This window comes from Lepisma saccharinum, chromosome 15, assembly GCF_977018435.1.
Source record: "Lepisma saccharinum chromosome 15, izLepSacc3.1, whole genome shotgun sequence".
In the NCBI taxonomy this organism is placed as follows: Eukaryota; Metazoa; Arthropoda; class Insecta; order Zygentoma; family Lepismatidae; genus Lepisma; species Lepisma saccharinum.
In genome coordinates, this window is record NC_139243.1 from 49,381,100 (window position 1) to 49,404,497 (window position 23,398).

The 23,398-nt window shown below is 37.1% G+C and overlaps 1 protein-coding gene across 3 annotated transcripts in view; it reads right to left on the reverse strand.

Annotated features, from left to right (window-relative positions):
* LOC145999701 (uncharacterized) overlaps positions 1-23,398 on the reverse strand; it is a 49,856-nt gene that overhangs the window by 18,890 nt on the left and 7,568 nt on the right. For 2 of the 3 annotated variants that reach the window (XM_083136954.1, XM_083136955.1), the window contains exons 2-3: positions 19,236-19,399; positions 6,836-7,434 (exon numbers count right to left, since the gene is read on the reverse strand). In XM_083136954.1, coding sequence (XP_082993080.1) covers positions 6,836-7,434; positions 19,236-19,247 — 611 coding nt within the window. In that variant the 5' untranslated portion in view covers positions 19,248-19,399. The remainder of the gene's footprint in view (positions 1-6,835; positions 7,435-19,235; positions 19,400-23,398) is intronic. The other variant, XM_083136956.1, reaches the window with a different exon arrangement.

The following is a 23,398-nucleotide window of genomic DNA, read 5'->3' on the forward strand; positions in this document are numbered from 1 at the left end:
ATGAAACATGTTAAGATCTCTTGAGAAATGTCCATTCTTTGAAAATAATACTAAAGTTCGCGCCTTCTCCCCAAAATAGCGGGGGAAGAAGGGACAAACTCCAGATTTTTGTTTTTTTCATTGAAATTCGGGGGTTGTGCCCCTAAACCTCCCTTCCTCGGTCCGGTGTTCTGAATTGGACACGGTTGCATGCTATGATGTTTTAGCTTAAAAACAAAACTGATCCGAAGTAGATTGCTCCCATAGTGTCTGAGTTATAACAATTTCCCTTCAAAAATGTAAATTACCTATTTTTCGTAAAAATCACATTTTGGCTTATTATTCAACTTGTATGGCACCCAAGAACATGAAACATGTTTCATTCTCTTGAGAAATATCCATTCATAGAATACTAAAGTTCGCGGCTTCTCTCCAAAATAGTGGGAGAAGAGGAGCAAACTCCAGATTATTATGTTTTTTTTCCCATTGAAATTCGAGGTTCACGACCCCCAAACCCCCTTCCTCGGTTCGGCGTTCTGAATTGTACACATGCGCTGATGTTTTAGCTGCAAAACAAAAGTTATCCGAAGTAGATTGCTCCCATAGTGCCAGAGTTATAACAATTTTCCTATTTCCTATTTAAAATTTAAAATTCCCGCCGAGAAGCCACGACGAGAGAAATTTCTCTCCCCCCCCTTCTTCCTGCCATCACTGGTTTCTGGCGCCGTGGTTGTGTTGCGCATAAAAGGGGCCTAAAAGCTGAGGCCGAATATTACGAACGAGATTTCCTGTTCCCGTGCAGAGTTCCATAACGATATCTTTAAATAAATAAATTAATTAAAAATTTTAAAAAAGTCAATGAAGACGAAATTCCCTGACATTTCCCTGACTTCTTTTGACACCTCAAATTCAATAACTTTTCCCAGTTTTCCAGGTCTGTCGCCACCATGGTTACACCATCTATGCTGAGTGCACGGTGTTTACATTTGAAACAAGTAAAATATTCTTCCATAAGTGTACAGTAAAACTTGTAAAATATATATATTTAAGCAGCGCCATTGTTTTGTACCTAATAACATTCGGTTGAATAGTTATCAGCTTTCAAATATGTGAATTGATACATTGTTTACATCTCACACAGCTGCCATTACAACTTCCCTCATATGGGAACAAAAGTCTATCGTCAAGTACGCTGATAAGTATCGTGTGAGGCGAAAACTAGTAAATTGGTAGTCAGTCCAGCGCCAACTAGGGCATACCTACTGGAAACCCAGTTCCGTGTGATGCTGGCTTTAGTGCCTGGGTCCATACTTGCTTCGGTAATTTTTGGATTGGAGGGGGAAATACTGGTCAAAATTGTAAATTCAAGTTATATGCTTCAGTTTGGTTACAGGAGTTATTACGAAAAACAAGTTTCATATTTCATTTGCACAAAAAATATGCAAAATCTCAAGCTTGTTTGAGTATTGGATAAATAAATCAAAATGAAGTGCAAAAATTGTGAGTCCTATAGTTAAGGTGGTTTGAGTTATCCGATGAGATCTTGGTTATAACCATCACATGAAGAGAGAAGAAAACAGGTTAGGTTCATGAGGTAAAATTATAATCTAGACAGTACAGTGGGATCCATGAGTATTATTGTGCAAATTGTCCACGACTATTTTCATTAATATTTCTCTTTCAGCCTGTGTGATTTTAAGCAATGGATTTTTATGTATACTTGTGCAGAAGTTGTCAACAGCTTGTTTTGAGTTTTCTTTTCATTCTTGAAGCTCTTATTGGGTCAAATAGAGTGCACGAACATGGTGATGAACAATTTCCACGGTAATACTCATGGATCCCACTGGACATATAGGCATAATGTTCACAAAATGAAACTTGCTAGAATGCACAAGACCACACCAGCAACGCCCTTTCTGCATTCAAAACTACGCACTAGGGCTGCTCATACACATATGGGCTAAAAAATCTTTTCTGATCTTTTTGCATAGTTGCTGATTTTATTCCACTTCGTCCAATAAACTAATGTGTGAATTTTTTTCCAGATTGGATAACATTCAGAGGTTGCTCAAGGCACATATATTTTGACTGTGGTATTGTATACTTTTGTATAGCTTTCTTATACTATGAAAGTCTCTGTACTGAGAAGAAATGAATATTTGTGTGTGGAGTTGTACTGTTGAAAATGTTGACAGTGTTACTGAAATAATATTACTTTTCCAGGTTACTGAGCTGTTTTGAGCAATGGAGTCCAAACACCTCACCACTAGAAACAAGACTGCTGTATGGCTTATTAGACATCAAGAGTCTCATCTACCGGATTATGTGTTACCTACAACAGGAGATGTTCTTCGAACCTTCTTTCATTACCATACCTCACTGAAAGAGACAGTTCCTGTCAGCTTGAAGTGCACTTGTGAGGAGCTGGTGACCATATGGGAAAAAGCCCATATCCCTACTGCTTTTGAGCCAAACATCATCTCGAAGATGAAGGGTGTTGTAGATGAATATAATTTGATCAAGAAAAACAAATCATGAGTGTCACAAGCACAGAGAGACAGGAATGAAGTATTTTCAAAGAAAATGTCAAAAATTTTTGACTTTGCTCAAAAGAAGCAATGACTTTGATCAAGATTGAAGAAGACAGACAGTTCCTGAAGGATCAGCGTGGTGACAGAAAGATGTGAATGGCTGGTGTAGATGTGCATTTGGCAAAACAGGAAGAAATGGCAAAATTATGGAAAGCAGCAGAAGAAAAGCGAAAGGAACGTGAGAAACGAAGAAAAGAGGAAATGACGCCCATTGCAGCAGTTGGCATTTCCAGCAGCACTGAGGAAGACAATGGCAGTGATGCAAATAGTGATGATGACGCTTATGAGATGCAGATACCACTGTATTAAGAAAAAAAAAAAAAAAAAAAACTTGACACATCTCGGCCCAAGTACATCAAAGAAGTCCCAAATTTTACAAAACATGCTCAGTTCCCCAGACGTTTCTTCAACATTAGATCGTATTAATTTGTCAGACACCAAATTTACAATTTTAACTGCAGCTATAGCAAAAGCAGATTGTCAGGATCTTGCAGATGCTCCACTCTCACGTTCAACTGTGCAACGTAGAAGGTCAGCTCATCGTGCCAAAACCACAGACAAAATAAAAGCAGATTTCACACAAGCAGCGAAACTAACCCTTATTGTTCACTGGGATGGAAGGATTATGAAAAACAGCACAGCTGATGAAACTGCTACCAGAACAACTAGTTCAGAGAGACTGGCTGTCGTTGTCACTGGCCATAACTTGTAAAAAATTCCTTGGAATTGCCAAAATACCATGTGGAACAGGAGAAGCACAAGCAAACTACTTATGAGCTGCTTCAATTGTGGGAAGTGTGTGATGACATTGTAGGGATGAGTTTCAACACTACTGCATCAAATACAGGTCTAAGAAAAGGTGCTTGTTCACTTCTCGAAAAAAAAACATTGATCGTAACTTGCTATATTTTGCTTGTATTCACCATATCCATAAATTGTATTAGCTGCAGTTTTTTTGGTATTGTTTGGGTCAACTAGTGGTCCAAATATAGCTCTGTTTCAACGATTCAAACTGAAATGGCCAGAAAACAACCAAAATGATTTCAATTCTCTTTCTGATCCATGTCTTGATGATCCACACGTGATGGATTTAAAAGGAAATGTCACAGAATATCTTACAAATTGTCTTTCATCTGAAAAGGGATATATGCCTCGAGATGATTACCTGCAAATTGCAGAGCTATGTCTTCTTATTCTTGGTACCCAGAGGCAAAGTTTACAGCTTCTGAGCTCCTGGAGCATATCATATGGCTAGATGGATGGTGAAAGTAATCTACTGTTTCAAGATTTACCTGTTCCGTGAGCAACTGAATTTAACAGCCAACGAGGAAAACAATCTCAAGTAGTTTTGCTTGTTTGCCAGTATCATTTACGTAAAAGCTTGGTTATGCTCTCCCATAGCAAGAGATGCTGCAGTAAATGATTTGCATCTTTACAAGGAACTGAAATACTATGAAGCAGTCAACAAATCTGTGGCTCTAAAATCGTCAAAGAAATTGAAATCACACCTATGGTATTTAGGTTCAGAACTGGAACCACTGTGTTTATTTTCAGATAAGCTGTCTCCTGAAGAGAAAAAAAATGGTTATTACAAGGATGAAAAGCAGTGGAGAAGATTGGAAAAGACGGGGAATTAAGCTCACAACTGCAGATGGACTAGAAAGCAAGAACCTACATGATCTGATAGACTCTGCCTCTACTTCTGCCTTAACCTCTTTGAAAGTCAATATTGATTTAATTTTTAATATAGACCTACAATTGTGGAATGATATTGAAGAATAAAAGGAAGCAAAAAAGATAGTAAATTCATTAAAGGTCATCAATGATGCTGCAGAACGGTCCATTGTCCTCATGAGTAGTTTTAATGAAGCCATTACTAAAAAGGAATCTGAAATGCAGAGACTGATTCAAGTTGTAGAAGTAAACAGGAAGAAAATCCCTGCTACTACAAAGAGATCCCTGAAATTGCAATAAGTTACTTATAAGACACATAATCACTAGTGTAATTGACGTTTTTAGTTACATATGTTAAAAATTATGCCTTCCTTTATATTTCTTAATTTGTTCGTCAGGAAGTTTAAAGAAATGTTATTAATTTATTTCATGAACAACACATCTACACACTCTTACTTCAATATTTTAGACTAATTATTGTATTTCTTAGTGTTTAAAAGCAGTTGAGATATAGAAAAAATACATGTTCCGTAAATCAATTTAGTAGTATTATTTCGAGGGCGCTGAGCAACCTCTAAACACAAACCAATCTTCTTGAATTTTGGCAGGTATATTCTCTGATGTGAAAGCAACAAAATAAGCCACTATGTGAAATTCCACCTCACATGTTGTTGTTTTTTTCAGAACACAACTCTTACACACATAATGCCACAATGTGGTATCTCATCTCAAGTGTGCACAGTTTTGCTTAAAACATTGATAACAACATTTATGTTGTTTGGCATGGTGATATGCATGCTGCGTCAAACTTAATTTTTTAACTATTTTAAAGGTAACAGTTTTGACTGTTTTATGATTTTTTTTAAAAAATTCTCCTAGCAGAAAGACTAATTATTGTAGAATTTTGGAAATCATTGTCACATGAAATTTGAAACTTTCTTAAGAAGCACTGCTTGGATTCTAAAAAAAAGTTATTTATGTTGATTGATTGATTGAATTGTTGTTTTAAGTCCACTTTATGCACAGTAAAGCTAATCGGGACTGAACCTACAATTTAAAGTGGGATCCAAACCACTATGTGCCTCCAACGGGTATTGAACCCAGGACACCTCAATCACAAGGCGATGACGTTACCACTACACCATCGGGGAGGCCCTTTATTTATGTTGAAAAATAAAACTTAAAAATTACCTTACGCAAGTATGCGTGCTTCCATGGACAAGGTATTCTTCGTTGACAAGCGAAGTTAGTATGGTAGACTAGTGGGAATGAATGTAGAAGCAAATCAGAACCTTAGTAGAATGCATTTGGGGACTTTATTTTAATGCTAAGAAAACCAAACCTAACTTGCCTAACCTAACCATTCAAGCATATATTTAACAAAATCTTAAGTAATCGCTAAAACTCCCCAGCATGTGTTAACAAACATAAATCAAAAACGACCCATGTAAATATTGCATTCGTAGCATGATGAAATTGCAATAAAACCTGAGCCCAAAATATTTACATGCTGTGTAACCACAAGGGGATGGGGAAAGGCATGGGACATACAGGGGATGGACAAAAATATGGAAACCCCTGCGAAGAAAAGCCGGAATGCTGTAGCTAATAAGGTGAAGGACCACCTTTATCTTCCAAAACGGCCTGCAGTCTCTGAGGAATGGACAAATACAAGTCCTGGATGGTGATAATAGGATCTTGCACCATTCTTCATGCAAATCATGTTCACAATCCTTCTCAGTGTTTGTCTGTCTTTGTCACGCAATGTACATTTTCGTCCACCCAGGTGTTTATCTGATGATGTCTTTCTGGACACACTATTATGTCATCATGATCTTGGATAGAGTCCCTCTCGATACGCCAAATAACATGGCTACTTTGGTAACAGAGGCCCCTGCAAGGCAGACACCAACAATTTGCCCTCTTTGAAACAGTCAGCTCCGACATGATTCAGTATCAACTACACTGCACGCTGTCGCAGTGCAACTGTCGACTCCTACCAGGCCAAGAGTGTCCTATCTCATGGCGCAAAACACAAAATGTCGCACCGTGTCCGATTTCAAGTGGAAAAATTGCATCGATATCGCCTGTTCCCATGTCGTGGTGTTTCCATATTTTTGTCCATCCCCTGTAACTCCCATTTGGCCATGTAGTCTTAAAAAAGAAAAAAATAAAGGTGGGAAAATATGACAAAATGAGGGCTGACTATCAAAAAAGTATATCCTTCCAAAAATCCTGGATACACCACTCTACATATGGCTTGATCCCATATATAAAAAAAAGGCATCAAATGGCAGGAAATTTCAGAGGACTGTAAATTCCAAACTACAGTTGATATTCCAAAAGAAAAATAAATATATGGGTTCTTATATATGTCTAAGGATATCATAAAACAAATATTATCCCAATCTGGCATGGTGGGGTGGGACACTCCTGGACAATCTTGTATTGAATGACCAGTAACCCTGCAGCACTGGTGGCACAATACAGAAATTACATGAATCATAATATACAAGCAATAAGGTTCAATTTTGAACCTAAGTACTGCCATGCTCATTTTCAATCCTTGTACTAAAATTTTCATCACCTACCTTTCTGCAGGATCTGCCATTTCGCCTTCCACCTCATCAGGATTCTCTACAGAAAATTTCATGTCTTTATCTTCACTTAAAATTAATTCACCATTGTCACTGTCCTCAGCTGGCATTCTTGTAACAAGTTGTCCATGATAACATGGATAAAATCCTTCACTTTCATGAACATTTTGCACACTAGGAACTTCCTGATTTCTGCCTTCAAATTGAATCCAACTATCACCACTCACATTTTCCACTTTACAAACTGAAGTTTCTTTCATGTACTCACTCGATAGTTTGCTGTCAACAGAAGCATCCTCTATGCACTCATTAGATGGTTTGATGTCAACAGAAGCATCCTGTATGCACTGATTAGATGGTTTGATGTCAAGAGAGATATCAACATCAGGAGGTTCCTTGAATGATTCAGTTTCAGTCTTGACACATGACTCATCCAGAAGCCACACATTCTCCAGAGATGTTTGTTCACAAACTAATGGATCGGCACTTTCTGATTCAGACTTTATGAACACTTCCACAGGAGACAAACCTATGTCAGACACTTGAAGAGCCAAATTTTCTTCACAATCATCAGACCAGGATGCAGAAGCCTTCTGAAAGACAATAACAAGCAGTGTGGATTAAAAATTATGATCTTCAATTTAAATGTCTTTTTTACTTCTTATATAATTTTTTTTTTATTTATGAGGCTCAGTCAATAAATAACGAGGCACAGGATATTTCACAGTACTTACATTATGTCCCTCAGAAGTATTGTCTGCCACTGTTAGCCATTTATCGCATTGTGACACCAGTCACAAAATGGCATGCTCGTAGAACTCCTTTGGCTGCTGTTGAAACCAACTGGACACGTACTCCTTGACGTAATCGTCCAATTGAAACTGTTGTCTCCGCAGTGCTTTTTTGAGCTCACCGAAGATGTGGAAGTCACATGGGAACAGATGTAGATTATAGGTGGGGGGGGGGCCTCAGGACTTCCCACTTGAATTTTTTCAGACATTGCTTTGTTGTGTTGGCTGTGTGTGGTTTAGCATTGTCATACAATAGGCAGGGTTGGCATTTTGCCCAGGTTTCTTCGAAAAAACCCAACCCAGGTGGGTTTTTCATTATTATTATTTTCAGATAAAACCTGATACAACCCAGACAAAACTGCGTTTTATTGGGTTTTTAAGGTTAAATTTAAAAATATATATCTTACGAATGAAATACATTATTCCCCTAGTAGTAATGTATCATAACATTCAATTTGTAGTGCTTTATACCCTGTCCCAACTTTCTCTAGAGCAAGCAAACAAAAACAAGTCTCTGCGCAAGTAGTAACGCGAGATGGCTCCACCAATGAACACGGGAGACAGAAATGGATTGCCTGGGGAGGAGTAAGCGACTGCAGTTACCAGCCTTCACAGCAGCATGTACTGCTTTGCTCAGACCACTCTATTTCCTTCCCTTTTCTCATGTTATGCACACCCTTGCTCCAGAGACAATTGTCACAAGGAATAGTTAATTAACATTTCTGTTCTAAAATAATTGTCCAAAACTTGATTCAACTCTTCCTGGATGGTGTAATAGTTAATGCTGTTGCTTTGTGATCAGTTTTCAGGGTTGCATTCCCTGAGGAGGCACATACTTTGGTGTATCCAAGAATCAAATTAATGGGTGGGAGTACAAAATATGGCATTATGGTATTCTTTTAAAGCAAATCAATCGATCAACCAGTGAAACAAACAAGAGAAACCCATATGTATTATGTATGTATACTTGGATGCATCATCGATTATGAAAATAACACAAATTTGAGTAGTTGTTATGATGAGCACATTAACAAACAACACGGTAACATAACATATCAACTTGAATAGTGCCGGAACATTTCTTCCCAGAAAAAAAAAGCAGTAAATAACTTTTTACAGACTTTTAATTTTCTTAATTAGATTTGCTACCTTCTTCCTCCATAATGATACTCAAATTTAGATGTTAAATCACATATTTTTCAAGATTATGCACATTTTCAGTTAATACTATTAGTAAATATTTAATTCTGAACTTCGCCGGTCCCTGTGGTGGAGTAGTTAGCACATCACGCTATGATGCAAAGGGTCCTGGGTTCGAATCTCAGTCTGGGCATGGATGTGTGTGAGTGTCCATTCATCAATTTCAACACATCATCACTGATCCGCATCTTCGCAAATTAGCCAAAAGTTGCACAAAAGCACAGTAAAATAAAGCAAATCAATCAATCAAATCCATTCGGAACTTCAGTTTATGAAACAAATTATTTTGCGAATGCAGTGTTGTACATATGTTGGAATGAATTATGCTACAAACACATTTTTTTCTAATTTATTTAATAAGCATAGACAATTAAATAATCCAAAAATACTATGTACACGGTAACCAAAAAAGTTCTTGCCGTTATAGAACAGTGATAAACAAAGAGCAATACAGGGGACAGTACGTACCTTTAGGTTTCGAAGTAATCTCCATCAGCATCCAACACCTTTTCCCAATGTTCCTGCAGCTGCACAATACCCTGGTGATAAAACTCGGCAGGCTTGGATGCAAAGAAGTCCGTGAGTGTGTTCCGCAGGTCTCCATCATTTGCAAAGGATCTCCCATGGAAGTGGTTGTTGAGGGAATAAAACAGGTGGTAATCTGTTGGTGCAAGGTCCGGTGAATATGGTGGATGGCACAGTGTCTCCCAGCCAAGTTGCTGAAGGGTCTCCCAGGTCCTCTTTGCCACATGTGGCTTGGCATTGTCATGCAGGAACAGCACACCCTTGCGATTCACCAATGCCGGCTCCTTCTGCAGCAATGCCCGGTGCACTCTTTGCAACTGCTGAGAGTAGAGGCCAGCAGTGATGGTCTGACCCGGTGGAAGGAGCTCGTAATGCACCACTTGCCAACAATTCCACCATACAGAAAGCGTAACCTTTCGTGGGTGCAGAGGTGGTCTTGAGGTCTGAGGAACAGGATCATGTGGCGACAACCAATGTCTGGCACACTTGGGAGTGAGCAAGCGATCAAATATGGGTGTATTCAGGTGCCGAGTGAGCAAGGACAAACAGGCTGTCACTCGTTGTTACTTGTTGGCTGCCGACAATGTGTGGGGTGCCCACTTGCTTAACTTGTATGACTTCCATATCCCATTCAGGTGCAGTCTGACAGTTTCAGCGGAAACATGGAACCTTTCATCAAGTTCATCACACGTTAGACCACTGTCCTCCTCGATGGCTGCTTTCAGGGCCTCGTCGTCCAACACATGTGGTCGTCTGCTGCGAGATTCATCCGAAAGGCTCCCATCTCCCGAATGGAATTTCTAAAACCAAAGCCTGGCAGTGCGTTCATTCACAGCATTCTCCCCAATGCCTGGCAATGTGGCAACTTTATGCAGCAGCTGACAGGCCCACTTTAAAGTCATACAACAAACACAAGCAAACAAGCTGCTTCGATACCTCCATTTCTCTTCGACACTGGAAGAGCTATGACTGCTGTGTGTGTGTGCAACGTGCCTGTATTTACTGACAGTCGATGGTCAGACTAACTCCCGATCGCTTGGCAGGCACGTGCATCATTTTGTTTCCTCTCTGTGAGCGCATGATTAATGGGACATCAAAAACGGCAAGAACGCTTTTGGTTACCTTGTAACACAATGTTTTAAACCTGCTTCAATACAGTTTGTTCACAGTTTATCACAGTTGTGTTTTCCCATTATTTTTCTGGACTTTTAAAGCATAAATACCTCCTCCATGTTTTAACCATGCCAAATTATAAGTTTGTCATTTGTAATTGTTTGGCCGATTTCATCCAAATGGAATGAAAACCTTATACATCTTCCAAAATATCTGGCTAGCATTAATGCTGAATCAGAAACGGAACGAGTAATTACTCCTGCTTGATCGAGAAAACTTGCAAATGCAATCATACCAAAACGCAAACACCTTCCGTAAGCTAGCTTTATTCCAACTACTCCACAATAAGCTTTCAAATGCTATGAGAATGGCAATTCTCATGGTCAAAACATTGGTGACTTCCAATCTGGTCCACAACGATCCCAAAACATGCACTATATTTCAAAACATTTATTGTCAAATTATAGCTTAAGAAAAGCCCTAAAATTCTTAAGACTCTTAATATCCAAAAAAGTAGTTTAGGGAGAGATTTGAAAGTGTCATCAGAATTTGGAATCTACCTCAGCATAAGAAAAATCCATTCTTTATCTACACTCTTGAAATGCTTTGAACAAATGCGAATGCAAAACAGAGCCATTCCCTAGGTATATCTAGTTGGACTAATTTCAACTAAAAACCTCTAAATTTGATGCAGTTCTTGTGGTCTCAAAATTGGTGACTTACCCCCAACCTTCCTAAAACACACACACTACATTACACAGTTTTTATTAAAAACTTAAAACTCAAGTGATGCTGTAACATTCCTGAGACTTGCGTTTCTTAATGTACAAAAATATAGTCAAATATGAGCATAATTTAAAGATCTCGCAACACATGTTAAACCAGTCTGTCGTCTACTATCTTACCATGGTGACCAATTTTTCTCAGATACAATGTGAGACCAATCCTTTAAGTAATATTGCAACTATAAAAAGTGCAACTCAAAAGCTTTGCATTTATGGTGGTTATCAAAAATAGAATGTGTTTGATCTTACCTATTACGACCATTCCTCTCCTAAGCTAAGAAATATTATTTTAAAAGTTTTACTGCAAAATTGCAGACCAATGAAATCTCTAAAATTACTCAGTTTATTTTCTTAAAGGGTCATTCCATGTCAAATCAACCAATTTTAAAATATTTGGTTGCATGATCATTTAAAAAAAAAATCATTTTTAGTGCATAGGTTTGTACATGTTTTTAGATATCAAAACCCATGTTCAAAAAAAATTATTGTCTTTAGTTCTCCTGGGGCAGCCATTTTTCCAACATGGCGCATGGCTTTTTTTGTTCATGTAGCAGTATACAGAAACCTTAATATATCTCAAAAACCATTAAAGCTAGAGACCTGAAACAAAATTTATTTTGTAGCTAATAAAGTATACTTCCTATGATATTCAGGTATGTTTTGCTTGAAATTGCATCGTAAGTACGAAAATTATGGTGTAAAATGGGGTAACAATAGTTAAAAAATTGCATTTTTAAGCCCGATTTTTTTAATGAAGGGGATTAGTCTAAGGCTTGATTTTTAGACCTACCTGTAAATAAAATATCAGTGCTTAGAAATGCACCCCTTTTTTTACAGCATGGGCTCAAACATGGCCGTTCATTGAATTTTGACAGTTTTCGGGGTTAAATATCTCAGATGGGTCCCCTTCAAAAATTCTGAAATTTGGCACATAGAAGCCCTTCATGAACCTAACTCACAGTAAAAATCTCAACTTTTAGATTCAACTCGTTTTGGTCAATATCAGGTAACGTATGTCACCTAATTTCTGACGTTGCAAAGTAAGGTTAAACTACATTCCATACTTAGAATAATGACTCTTTTCTTTTTCTTTTTTAAATTTGGGTTAAATAAAGGCTCAGAAAATATAGTAAGATAAGGTTTTAATACTTGACTTACCAGAAATTGAAATTACAAGGTATGACAATTGAAAATCTGCGAAATTGCATTGCAAAAGGTTTGATTTACTAGGTACCCACGACCAGTTGGTATTGTCAGCTCCAAAACTGAGTTTCCCCCATATTTTTATCAATGTAGCAGTACATGCAGCTTAAGATAGGCAGTGGCATGCCCAGGAATTTTGAAAGGGAGGGGAGGGGGTTACATATACTTTTTAAGTATACAGCCCTGTTTTTGCCACATTATCCTGCCTTTGACGTAATTGTTTATGGAATACTAGGCCAAAGGTATTGGGTTATGACCCCCACAAACCCCTCCTTGGGCACTCCACTGAAAGTAGGCTATTTATTTTGGAGTGTCAAAGCTGGTAGAATATATTATCTTTTGTTTTCTTTATTTTCTTCCAAGAAAATACATTGTTGAAACAGATGTGAGTCATGCACAGCAGAAGATTCAGAGACATGTTTTGATAGGATGTGAGGCAAGCCTGGAATTGATCTGTGCATGTACAATCTCTGCTGTCATTCTTCCTTTGCCTAATGTGCCAAGAGTAGCGACTTGTGAATGTTCGTTATCTGTGACAGGAAATGGAGTGTTCTGTAATATTTTTAACTGGAGAGGACTGTCATAAATACCCTTTTGGTAAGGTTCTCAAAGACCTAACTAATTTTAACAAAGTCAGTGAAAATGATAACACTTCTTAGGTCAAGACTACAGGTGTATGGCTTAGAGACAATATGCAAATACCATTAAATATAGCTTTTTATATGGTAAAGTATGTTGTGATCTTCAGAAGTACCACTTAAAGAAAAGGTTAAGTAAGGTAAGGTAAAAAAGTGTCAAGAAAGCCTTATACCAGTTAAAATAATATGCCTGATATGTTGGAGTAAAAGTTTCATATGTGGAGAAAGTGACTCACCTAAATGCCAGAATTGAAATCACGTCTTTGTGCCAAGCCAAGGAAAACTAAAGGAAATGCATGAAGTCTGTTTAGTTTTTTATGCATCTCCTGTTTCAAAACTGAGGAGGCTGATTGCAGAAAAACAATAAAGTAATCTTGCTCGAAAAACTATTCACATCCTACAAGGAGTGCAAAGGAAACTAGAAAGTTGGTTTTCACTAAGTATTAAAACTGAAGAAAAGGAAAGCAAGTGTGACAATCCTTTGCGTGGCCAGTACAATCATATAATTGAAATTATAGGAAAAAGGTTTGATTGCTACCAAGAAAAAAATAGTGATGAACTGAAGGTTCGGATAATTTACTTAGAAACTTAGTGAAAGAACAAACAATCCTGCCTGATTTAATAAAGAGAATGAATAGGAAACTGGAGCTGTTAACACCAACTGGTCATGTGTACCTATCAAATCAAACCTTTTGCAATGAAATTTCACAGATTTTCAATTGTCATACCTTGCAATTTCAATTTATGGTAAGTAAAAAGTAAAGTTCTCCCCTGTGCATAGCACCACGTCATGAAGGCATATAGGGGGTATGAGGGTAACACCCCACACTTTCTTGATCCGGTCGTGAGTGGGGGTGATGTGATCAGCATCACGCCCCTGACCGCCTTTACCCCCCAGGGTTTCCCCCAGGTACCCATGTTATTCGACGCTGGGTGGGCGGCGGAGCCGCTTCCATCGTTAGAAAAGTTCCCGGATTTGAACCGGCCGGGGATCGAACCCGGGACCTTTAGCATGGTAGTCAGACGCGTTACCGACTGAGCCACCGCGGCCACTTTATGGTAAGTCAAGTATTAAAACCTTATGTTACTATATTTTCTGAGCCTTTATTTAACCCAAATTTAAAAAAGAAAAAGAAAAGACTTCATTAATCTAAGTATGAAATGTAGTTTAACCTTACATTGCAACGTCAGAAATCGGGTGACATACGTTACCTCATATTGACGAAAACGAGTTGAATTTAAAAGTTGAGATTTTTACTGTGAGTTAGGTTCATGAAGGGCTTCTATGTGCCAAATTTTAGAATTTTTAAAGGGGACCCATCTGAGATATTTAACCCCGAAAACTGTCAAAATTCAATGACCGGCCATGTTTGAGCCCATGCTGTAAAAAAAGGGGTGCATTTCTAAGCACTGATATTTTATTTACAGACACCCTGCAGGCAGGTCTACACATTAAAAAAAAATTAAGCCTTAGACTAAACCCCTTCATTAAAAAATAGGGCTTAAAAATGCAATTTTTTAACTATTGTTACCCCATTTTACACCATAATTTTCATACTTACGATAAAATTTCAAGTAAAAGATACCTGAATATCATAGGAAGTATACTTCATTAGCTACAAAATAAATTTCGTTTCAGGTCTCTAGCTTTAATGGTTTTTGAGATATTAAGGCTTCTGTATACTGCTACATGAGCAAAAAAGCCATGCGCCATGTTGGAAAAATGGCTGCTCCAGGAGAACTAAAGACAATAATTTTTTTTGAACATTGGTTTCGATATCTAGAAACATGTACAAACCTATGTACTAAAAATGATTTTGGATGGTTTGGCACTCTAAAAATGTATTCTAGATCGTTTTGAAGAAAAAAACATTGTAGAGCATTGCATAGCAACATGCAGAAAATAAGTTTTTCATCCACCATCTTGAAACAAATTGTTCAATTTGGTTCACAAGTTTTCTAGCTGCAGAAATAATTTTACCTAAATTATTCTAAATAATAGTTTCCTTGTATGTACGCATTGCTTGCATTGTAGAATTATTATTTTCCTATAGTTTGCGGTTATTACAAGCATAAGAAAACAGTTTTTCGTTGTGACGTTTCAATAATCTCCAATTATTAATGAGATAGGTGCAGATATCATACTCTACATCAGATATGTAGATGATGTGCTTATTATTGCTAATAATGAGAAAACCATCATGGACATATTTAAGTTGTTAAATGAATCACATCGTCGCATAAAATTCACTTGCGAACCCATGAATAACAATGTAATTTCTTTCCTTGATCTGCAAATTAAGACAACTGACTCAACAATCCAAACATCAGTCCATAGGAAAAAATTAGCAGGGGAAAAATACATCCATGCCAATTCAGAACATTTGCGTATAACAATGGATAATATGTTTTTATTTTTTTTTCCTGAGAGCACAAAGACTATGTTTTAAGAATAAGAATATCGAAAATGAAGAAGAAATGCTTTTTAATATAGCAAAAGAAAATGGCTTTCACACTAACAGAATAAACCAAATCAAAAAACAAGTCGCAAGAAAACTAAAGGAAAAGAGAAATACAGACAAAGATGAAAAATCTGTTGAAAAGAAATTTGTGTGTATTGCATTCCACATTCACATAAAATTGCCAACATTTTTAGAAGTTTTAATTTCAAAATTGTTTTTAGATCACCAAGAAGTTTGGAATGTACATTTAATGAATTCAAAATGAGAAACTCTCTACCAGATGTGGAAACCACAGGAATATATAATATAAGTTGTTCATGTTCAAAGGATTATGTAGGACAACCAGCAAGGAAAAAGGCAATAAGATGGCACGAACACGATTTAGACATTATAAATCTAAACCCAAGAACAAGTTTGTCAGCTCACATCATCGAAGAGAAGCATTTGATTAAAAAGAGAAGGGTTTTAAAAAGATTGACGGGAAACATAGAGTTGAATGTCTGGGAAGCTTCATTCATTGCAGAAGAACACTGGAATAAATTAAATAATGAAAATGGTAACATACATCCAGTGTGATCAAAAAAAAAAAATATCTTACATAAAAATAAAACAGACTGCTTCTTTTCACAGTTAAGTTGCTATATTACAACAATGTAACATTGACAACATCCATTATATAAGGGATTCTTTTTGTTTGAAAAATTGCTAACCATTGTTATAACTGTATCTTTAGTCAAAATGAAAATAAATGTCTGATGAAGGGAGCGTGTGTTCTACTGAAACATCACAACGAAAAACTGTTTTCTTATGCTTGTAATAACCGTAAAGTATAGGAAAATAATTATTCTAAATATACAGCAGTTATCATGGTCATTAAATACATGACTTATCCCTCTCTGCCCATCCACCCTAACTCATGCTCCTCCTAAATCATGCACCATATTTTGATAATTTTATTGTCAAATTATGGTGCAAGTACATAATACTCCTTAAGTTTCGTGCACAAAGCTGATATTGTGGTAATTATGAAGATGCATGACTTACATGGGTATAGAGCTTCTAACCAGACATAAATAACATTTTACTGCATAGGCAAGCAACCCATTAGGATGAGAAATGACAAAAATAATTTAAAGTGTGTTCCAATTTAATTATGCCACAATTAACGACATTTCAATAAAATGTACTCAATTCTCCCTTGTAATGTATAAACATGCAAAAATTTATTCTATCGTTTCCCCTCACATAAGGAAGTAACTGATAACCAAAGTGCTCCAACATTTCAAAATTATAGGCTTTGTTCAAGTATGCTGCATCAATAAATGAAAAAGGTTATATCTAAAAATTTCTGATACTTTTTCTATTTTGTTTCTTAGATATATAATATTTTTATTTGTGTTAAAAGTCCATTTCTAGCATGACTTGAGGATAATAGCTTGAAAAACCCACTGTGACATGTACTACAGTACTACATTCATTATTTTTAGTATTTAAAGCTCTGCTAAGCCCTTTCTTTAAAAGTTTTACAAAAAATTTTGACAATCGCAGAACCTCACAAGTATTTAAAGCAATAATTTACAACATTTTCTGAAAAAAACAATCCACTTTTGTTTGGGTTTATCCGAGGTGGGTTTTTCTACAAAAAAATTAATGGGGAAAACTGGGATGGGCTGCAAAAGCGTAAAGCGAACACTTTACGGAACATCAACGTGTCCTTTATGATTGATTGGCAGTACCATGACTAAGCCCCACTGATGACGAAATGTCATCCACTGATACACGACGGTCTGTCTTGATGAGCTCATCCACCTGTGACACACTTTGGTGCCCCACTTCGCATATCCTTCGCAAAAGCGTTTGTTTCACTCCTGCCCTCTTGCCCGGGACATACATTGCACCCCATATACCCATATATCCTTTCCATTCATGGATGGATTTCACGACCCCCTACACCGTCTGCTGTCAAGAAGCGCACAGCAGCCCGCTGCTCCTCTTTGGACGCCTCCATTACGCATCGCAGTCAAACACGGAATGACTGGACACGGCCGCTGCTCAGTTAGCAGCCTTTGTGCATACCTTGCCAGACACGTAACACCATCTAGCTACAAAACATGCGCGAATCAGTTTTCTCACACCTGCACCTCGATTTCAGGCCCATCGACCCATTTCTAGCTACCATAGTTTTGGTGTAATATCCTCTGCCTCATTAGTTATTGACTGAGCCTAAAAAATCACAGGTTGTTAAAAAAAACACCACACAAACTTCTGCACACTGCATGCCTTAAGACTTTCTAAAACAAAGGGGATGTGAGGTTTGATACACCCTAATGGATACAGGGGCAAAGAAAATTGGCTATACCCAGATGTAGCACCTCTTTTCAATATCAATTGTGGCGTGCACTATAGTAAAGTCCCCCATGCATATTGCACTGTGCCATTAAGGCACATTTAGGGGAAGGGGATGTAGGGGATAGAGCTATACACATTCTCGATCTTGGTTCACTATGGAGGTGATGTGATCAGCACCATTCTCCAGCTGCCCTTTACCCCCGGGTACCTATTTATTTGAGGCTGGGTGAACCTCAGAGGTGCTTATACACATGGACAAGGGTAGAAAAATTCTGACCTCAGATCACCCACTTGGACATGAAACATGCTCTATGGTTTCTGTAAAAAAACAGATGGACAGAGACTTGAATAGACAGGCAGAATACTTGAAATAATACAGAAGACAGTCAGCATGTTCCAATGGAGCAATCTAATATAACAGTGGTAAATAATTCTTTGGTCCATTTTGTCCATGCTGTATCTGAATGCTGCTCCAAGTAAGAAAATGCATAACAAGCATTACATACACTTATACAGTGTAACTTAGAATAAATATTCCTCAGGGGGTAGTAGCTAAAAAGGTAAACTAAAATTGGGGAAAAAAATAAAAACTTAAAATTTGAGTTCCAGTGTATGTGTGATCAGATTTTGTTATGTAAAATATACAATAGCTATGAAATACCTTCTAGGACTGGTTATAAAAAGATAAAATGCAGTGTTTTGATTTTCTAAACAAAGGTTTCCATCAGGAATGTTGTTATATATATAAAAAAAAACTACATTTGTCCTACAAATTAGCCTTTCAACCTCCTCATTTTACAAAGTTTCTGATAAACACTCATGTTATAAGATTGAAAATATGAATGTGGTGTTTATTATTACCCACTCTAGGTACAGCATTCATTACTAGTATTTTATTATGATGAGTGCATTAACATAGACATTTATCAAGAATGTATGGTAAAATATAATGAACACATGCAACTCTTGCACATTATATAACTAAATTGAATTTTAAATATATTTTTAAACATGGCAATATCTTCTTCTGTAGATATATTCCATTCCTCATGCATTTTAAAATAGTTTTACGAGGTCCATGCTACACACAAAATTTATTTGCTGTGCCAAACAGGAGAGAATAGTGTAATATGAAACACAATTTTATTCACAAGAACCCTGATACTAACATATCCCTTTCATAGTGGTTATTCAAGGAAGTATAAATGATTCCATTATTAGTAACAGCAGGTGTAAAAATAATACTTTTCATTTCTTAGAAATACATCTATTACCACCCCTAGAGCAAATACATCACAACTCCTTGAAGTAAAAAACAGTAACTTTACCTCAAAGTCCATCTCCTTTCTCTGCTTCTCTTCTGCAGATGATGGGTTTTCATTCAGAAGGTTTTCCGATTCAGAAGAAATGTTATGGAAGTCCTGCAAGATTGTCTGGCTTGTCTACGCATGGATAGCACACAAACTTTGGAAAAACTGTCATCCTGTGAAACCTAGAATGAAGAAAACTGAAGTCATAAGTAGGGTAGGGTTGAGACATGGGTATTTAAACACTGAGTAGCTAAACAAAATTTGAGTAAATACAGGGTATTTATGAAAATTATAGTCATCTACAAAGAACCGCAATAGCTCAGTTTGTAGAGCATCTGGCTATCACTCGGAAGACCTAAGCTCATCCTGGGGCAGGTGATCCACACAAGGGAAAATTTTCCCTGTTTCTGCATGGCTCTGAGATTCACCCAGACTCATAAAAATCACTACCTGGAGGACAACCCTGGAGGGTAAAGGCAGCCAGGAAGAATGCTAATCACCATCACAACTATGGCTATGATCAAGAATATGTGGAGCTCTATACCTCCACTCACCCCTGCACCTTCACAGCATGTGTTATCTACCTCAAAAGTAGATATTTATTACAAATTAAATGTTCCCTTTATATTTTGTCTTGAGACAAAAATATAAACATCCCTCTTTGCAATTGTTACAGTTGAACATCTGGATTCCCTATCAAACTTGTAAAATTTATTCTAAACTGCATTTTTAAATTATACAAAACTTTGTATATTTTTATTCCTATTATATTTTGGTCATTCCAGTTATATATTGCATGTCCTCACTTTCCTAGCTACATTCACATCTCTTACTCAGTATGGCCACTATTGGACCATGACAATATACAAGCATAATTCCTGGTTTAAGGCAAACTTTCCAACAATTCAAGGGTATAAACAAATGTTTTCTCTATTTCAACCTTACATATTACCACCTCTCACCCTCCCACAAATACAATTAACAATCTAAAGGTTCTGTGTGATTAAAGGCCAACACACACATCTCTGCCACGGTGCAGATCACAATTTTAGTTTCATCTCCCTGCCTCTTAGCATCACATGTTCTACCCTGCTCGCCAACCTTCGCCATTGTTGCCAATTGTCATTCTATTTCTGGACACACTAGCGCAAACATAATTGAAAACAATTGAATAGCGCTCCAGCTCACGGCTCACACCGTTCAACACGGACATTAATGTGACAATATAGCATGGCGTAATGGTTACTTCTTTTATGCAGTGCATTTTCATTGGCTAGTTAGAAACTAGTGTGGTCAACTGTATTAATGAAGCACTTTTCTATCACGTAAGGACAAAGACAAAGTGACTGTGAGTTTTGTTGGATTGGAAGCACCATAATATTATTTTAAGTACTTGACCGGTTTGATGTTGTGTGCTTGTGTGTGTATGTGAGTGTTTGGTTAGTGAACACTGAATTACATAATGCCTCCAGTACTATTGTTCGTACTTCATCACTTTAGAATTGTTCAAAATAAAGAAAGTATGTGGATGCATGAGCATTTCTGTGTTTCAACTCTCGGCTCCATCACATGTTCTTGTAGGAATTGTACGAAGGAAGGAAGCTGGTATTTTTGCTGCTTAATGCGATGCATATTGTTTGCTTTGTTAAAATTGGCATACTTTGATGGCAAGTTCATAACAAAAGAGAAATCCACGCAGCTTATCGTCTGGTGGCAATATATGTACTTGTTATTCTTTTCTTCTTATTCTTGTTATTGTTGCGGAAGCCAGTCTCGTTTGTAAATGTACAACAAAGGCAGCCGACTGTCGCCCATCATAGAGAGGCAATAATACTGCTTAAGGAGAAGTGTTTGTGGTCCAATTGTCAAGGTTTAACACGTTCGTAGCACAGGTTATTAGTTCTCAAACCAGTGGTAGAGTCAGTCATGTATCACATGTTGTTGCAGTTCCAGTACCAGTGTGGGTTATTGGGAGTGAACAGCTAAAATGCCACCAGGCCAATTAATGCAATGGAAAAATAATACATTGTTTACTTTATTTGAAATGACACAAATAATGGATCACTATGAAGAAGTCTTCTTTGCATCAGTTTTGGGTAATTTTACGCATGTGTTAGTCCAAATTTAGCGAAGTTTTAGTCCATATGTATGTACATATAAAGCCACTTGTTAGCACATATTAATCCCAGCCCTTGTTATAATGCATGGTGTTTAAAACTCAAACTCAACGTTTAGATAGAGCTGAGTTCTCTAATTTCCTTGTTCTACAAACAGATGTGCCTTGGTGCACTGTAGCGATTTTTCTATCGAACAGATTAGCAACACTGGTTCTCGCATTGTGCTGCACCGATCACGGCAGAGATATGTGTGTCGGCCAATACAACATATCCACAAAATACTAATTCAATTAAATGGCATACGTACACACTCACACATATATATATTTATACATATATAATATTTAATTTCAGTTGCAGAGTAGTTTACATTTGCCATTTCACTTGTTCATGCTCGAAATACATACATCTACAAACACAAGTCACAAATGTTAAGGAATATATTAATCAACAAAAAAAATTGTTAATTGTATAAGAATTTCAAATTCAAATTTTAATTTTTTGAAATTAATTTGTTGTACTTCCAGTGGTACTCTAAAGTTGGTAAAGTGTGCTGCAGGCCAAAATTTTAAATATTATTAAAATGACACTTTATTAAATTGTGAGTGTGGCATGCAACCATGACCGATCGCAGGTTAATATAAGCACAATATTATGGGTGTGTTCCGAAAGTCTTAACGAAACAAACACATTCAATGAAAATAACTGGGCTCGTGAATCTGGTGAAACCAGTTATTTTGCAGACTTATCGGACACTCTAGGCGAAAGCGCAGCTGCAGGTGCAGCATTTTGTTTAGAGAACGTTTCCACATGGCATCCAGCAGAAGGAATGTTCTTAATGGCAAATATAAACACTACTGCGGACACTGTTACTCATTTTAATCACATTCTAAGAACAGTTGAGGCATACTCATTTTGTGCATGTTGCTTCATGTTGCTATCTGTTAAAATTATAATACATTTTCGAACTAGTTCAGTTTGGATCCATCAAGCACATGCGTTGTCTGCAAGCAGCAGACGATTCTCACCGAACAAACCAGCCTCCTGGCCCGTGCATTTGGTGAATCTCTTTCTTGCACGAAACGTACAGAATGCGACTTTTGGGACAGCATAATGAATCTCACGAAATGCACGGAAGCACTTATGGGACAGCCAGTTAGCATAACTCGTTTAACGTGTTAAACTCATGCAACTTTCAGAACGGGACCTATACTCTTGAAAAAAGAAGAGATGAAGCATTTTCAAGCAGATCAAAGTTTCAAGCAATGAGGGAGCATTTTTCTTATGTGATCAAATGCATCAGTGACCTAGTAAACGGAATGAAGACTGTATGATAGAACAGGGGTTCCCAAACTGTTTCGTTCCATGACACCTTTAGTATTTCAAGATACTTCTGCAGTGCCCAAGTCAGAAAGTAAGCCTATCTAGCACTTGTAAGGATTAGTTAGTGTAGTTTGGTTGCTTGCCTTTAGGTGAAAAAATAAACCCATATTTCAAATTCAAAAACATTTTACATGTAAAAAGTACTAAATAAGCACATATTTGGAAGTGTCATTTCAGTGAAAGTATTGGAACATTTTGCGACACCCCTGTAAGCCACTTTGATAGAAAATTTTGGAAAGGATTTTTTTGTACATATATGTGTAGTCAATTTGCAACCATGTGAGTAGTGAAACTTGTAGTTTGGTTTTGTTTACATGGTTAATACGGGTTCCATTTTTGCATCAGAAGTATATAATGTACACTATACAATTACAAGTAAAACTGCAATAAATGTAGACAAAAATGATATTTTTGGGAGTCATACTAGCTACACCCCTGTTGAGGATGTAATACAGAATTGTGAAATAGTAAGATGGAATGTAGTCTCTCTTCCCCCTGCTGAACTTTCGTCAATTATTTGCAGATTATCATCTGAGGCTCATAGGAAGTTTTGTGCTCAAGGTGTGATCAGGTGTTTAAAGAATTTAGGGGCATTATTCTACCGCTAAGAGACCTAAAGGTGACCCACCTAATCTAACAATCAAAGGATTTCAGAATATTTTATTACTACCAAGAGCCCTA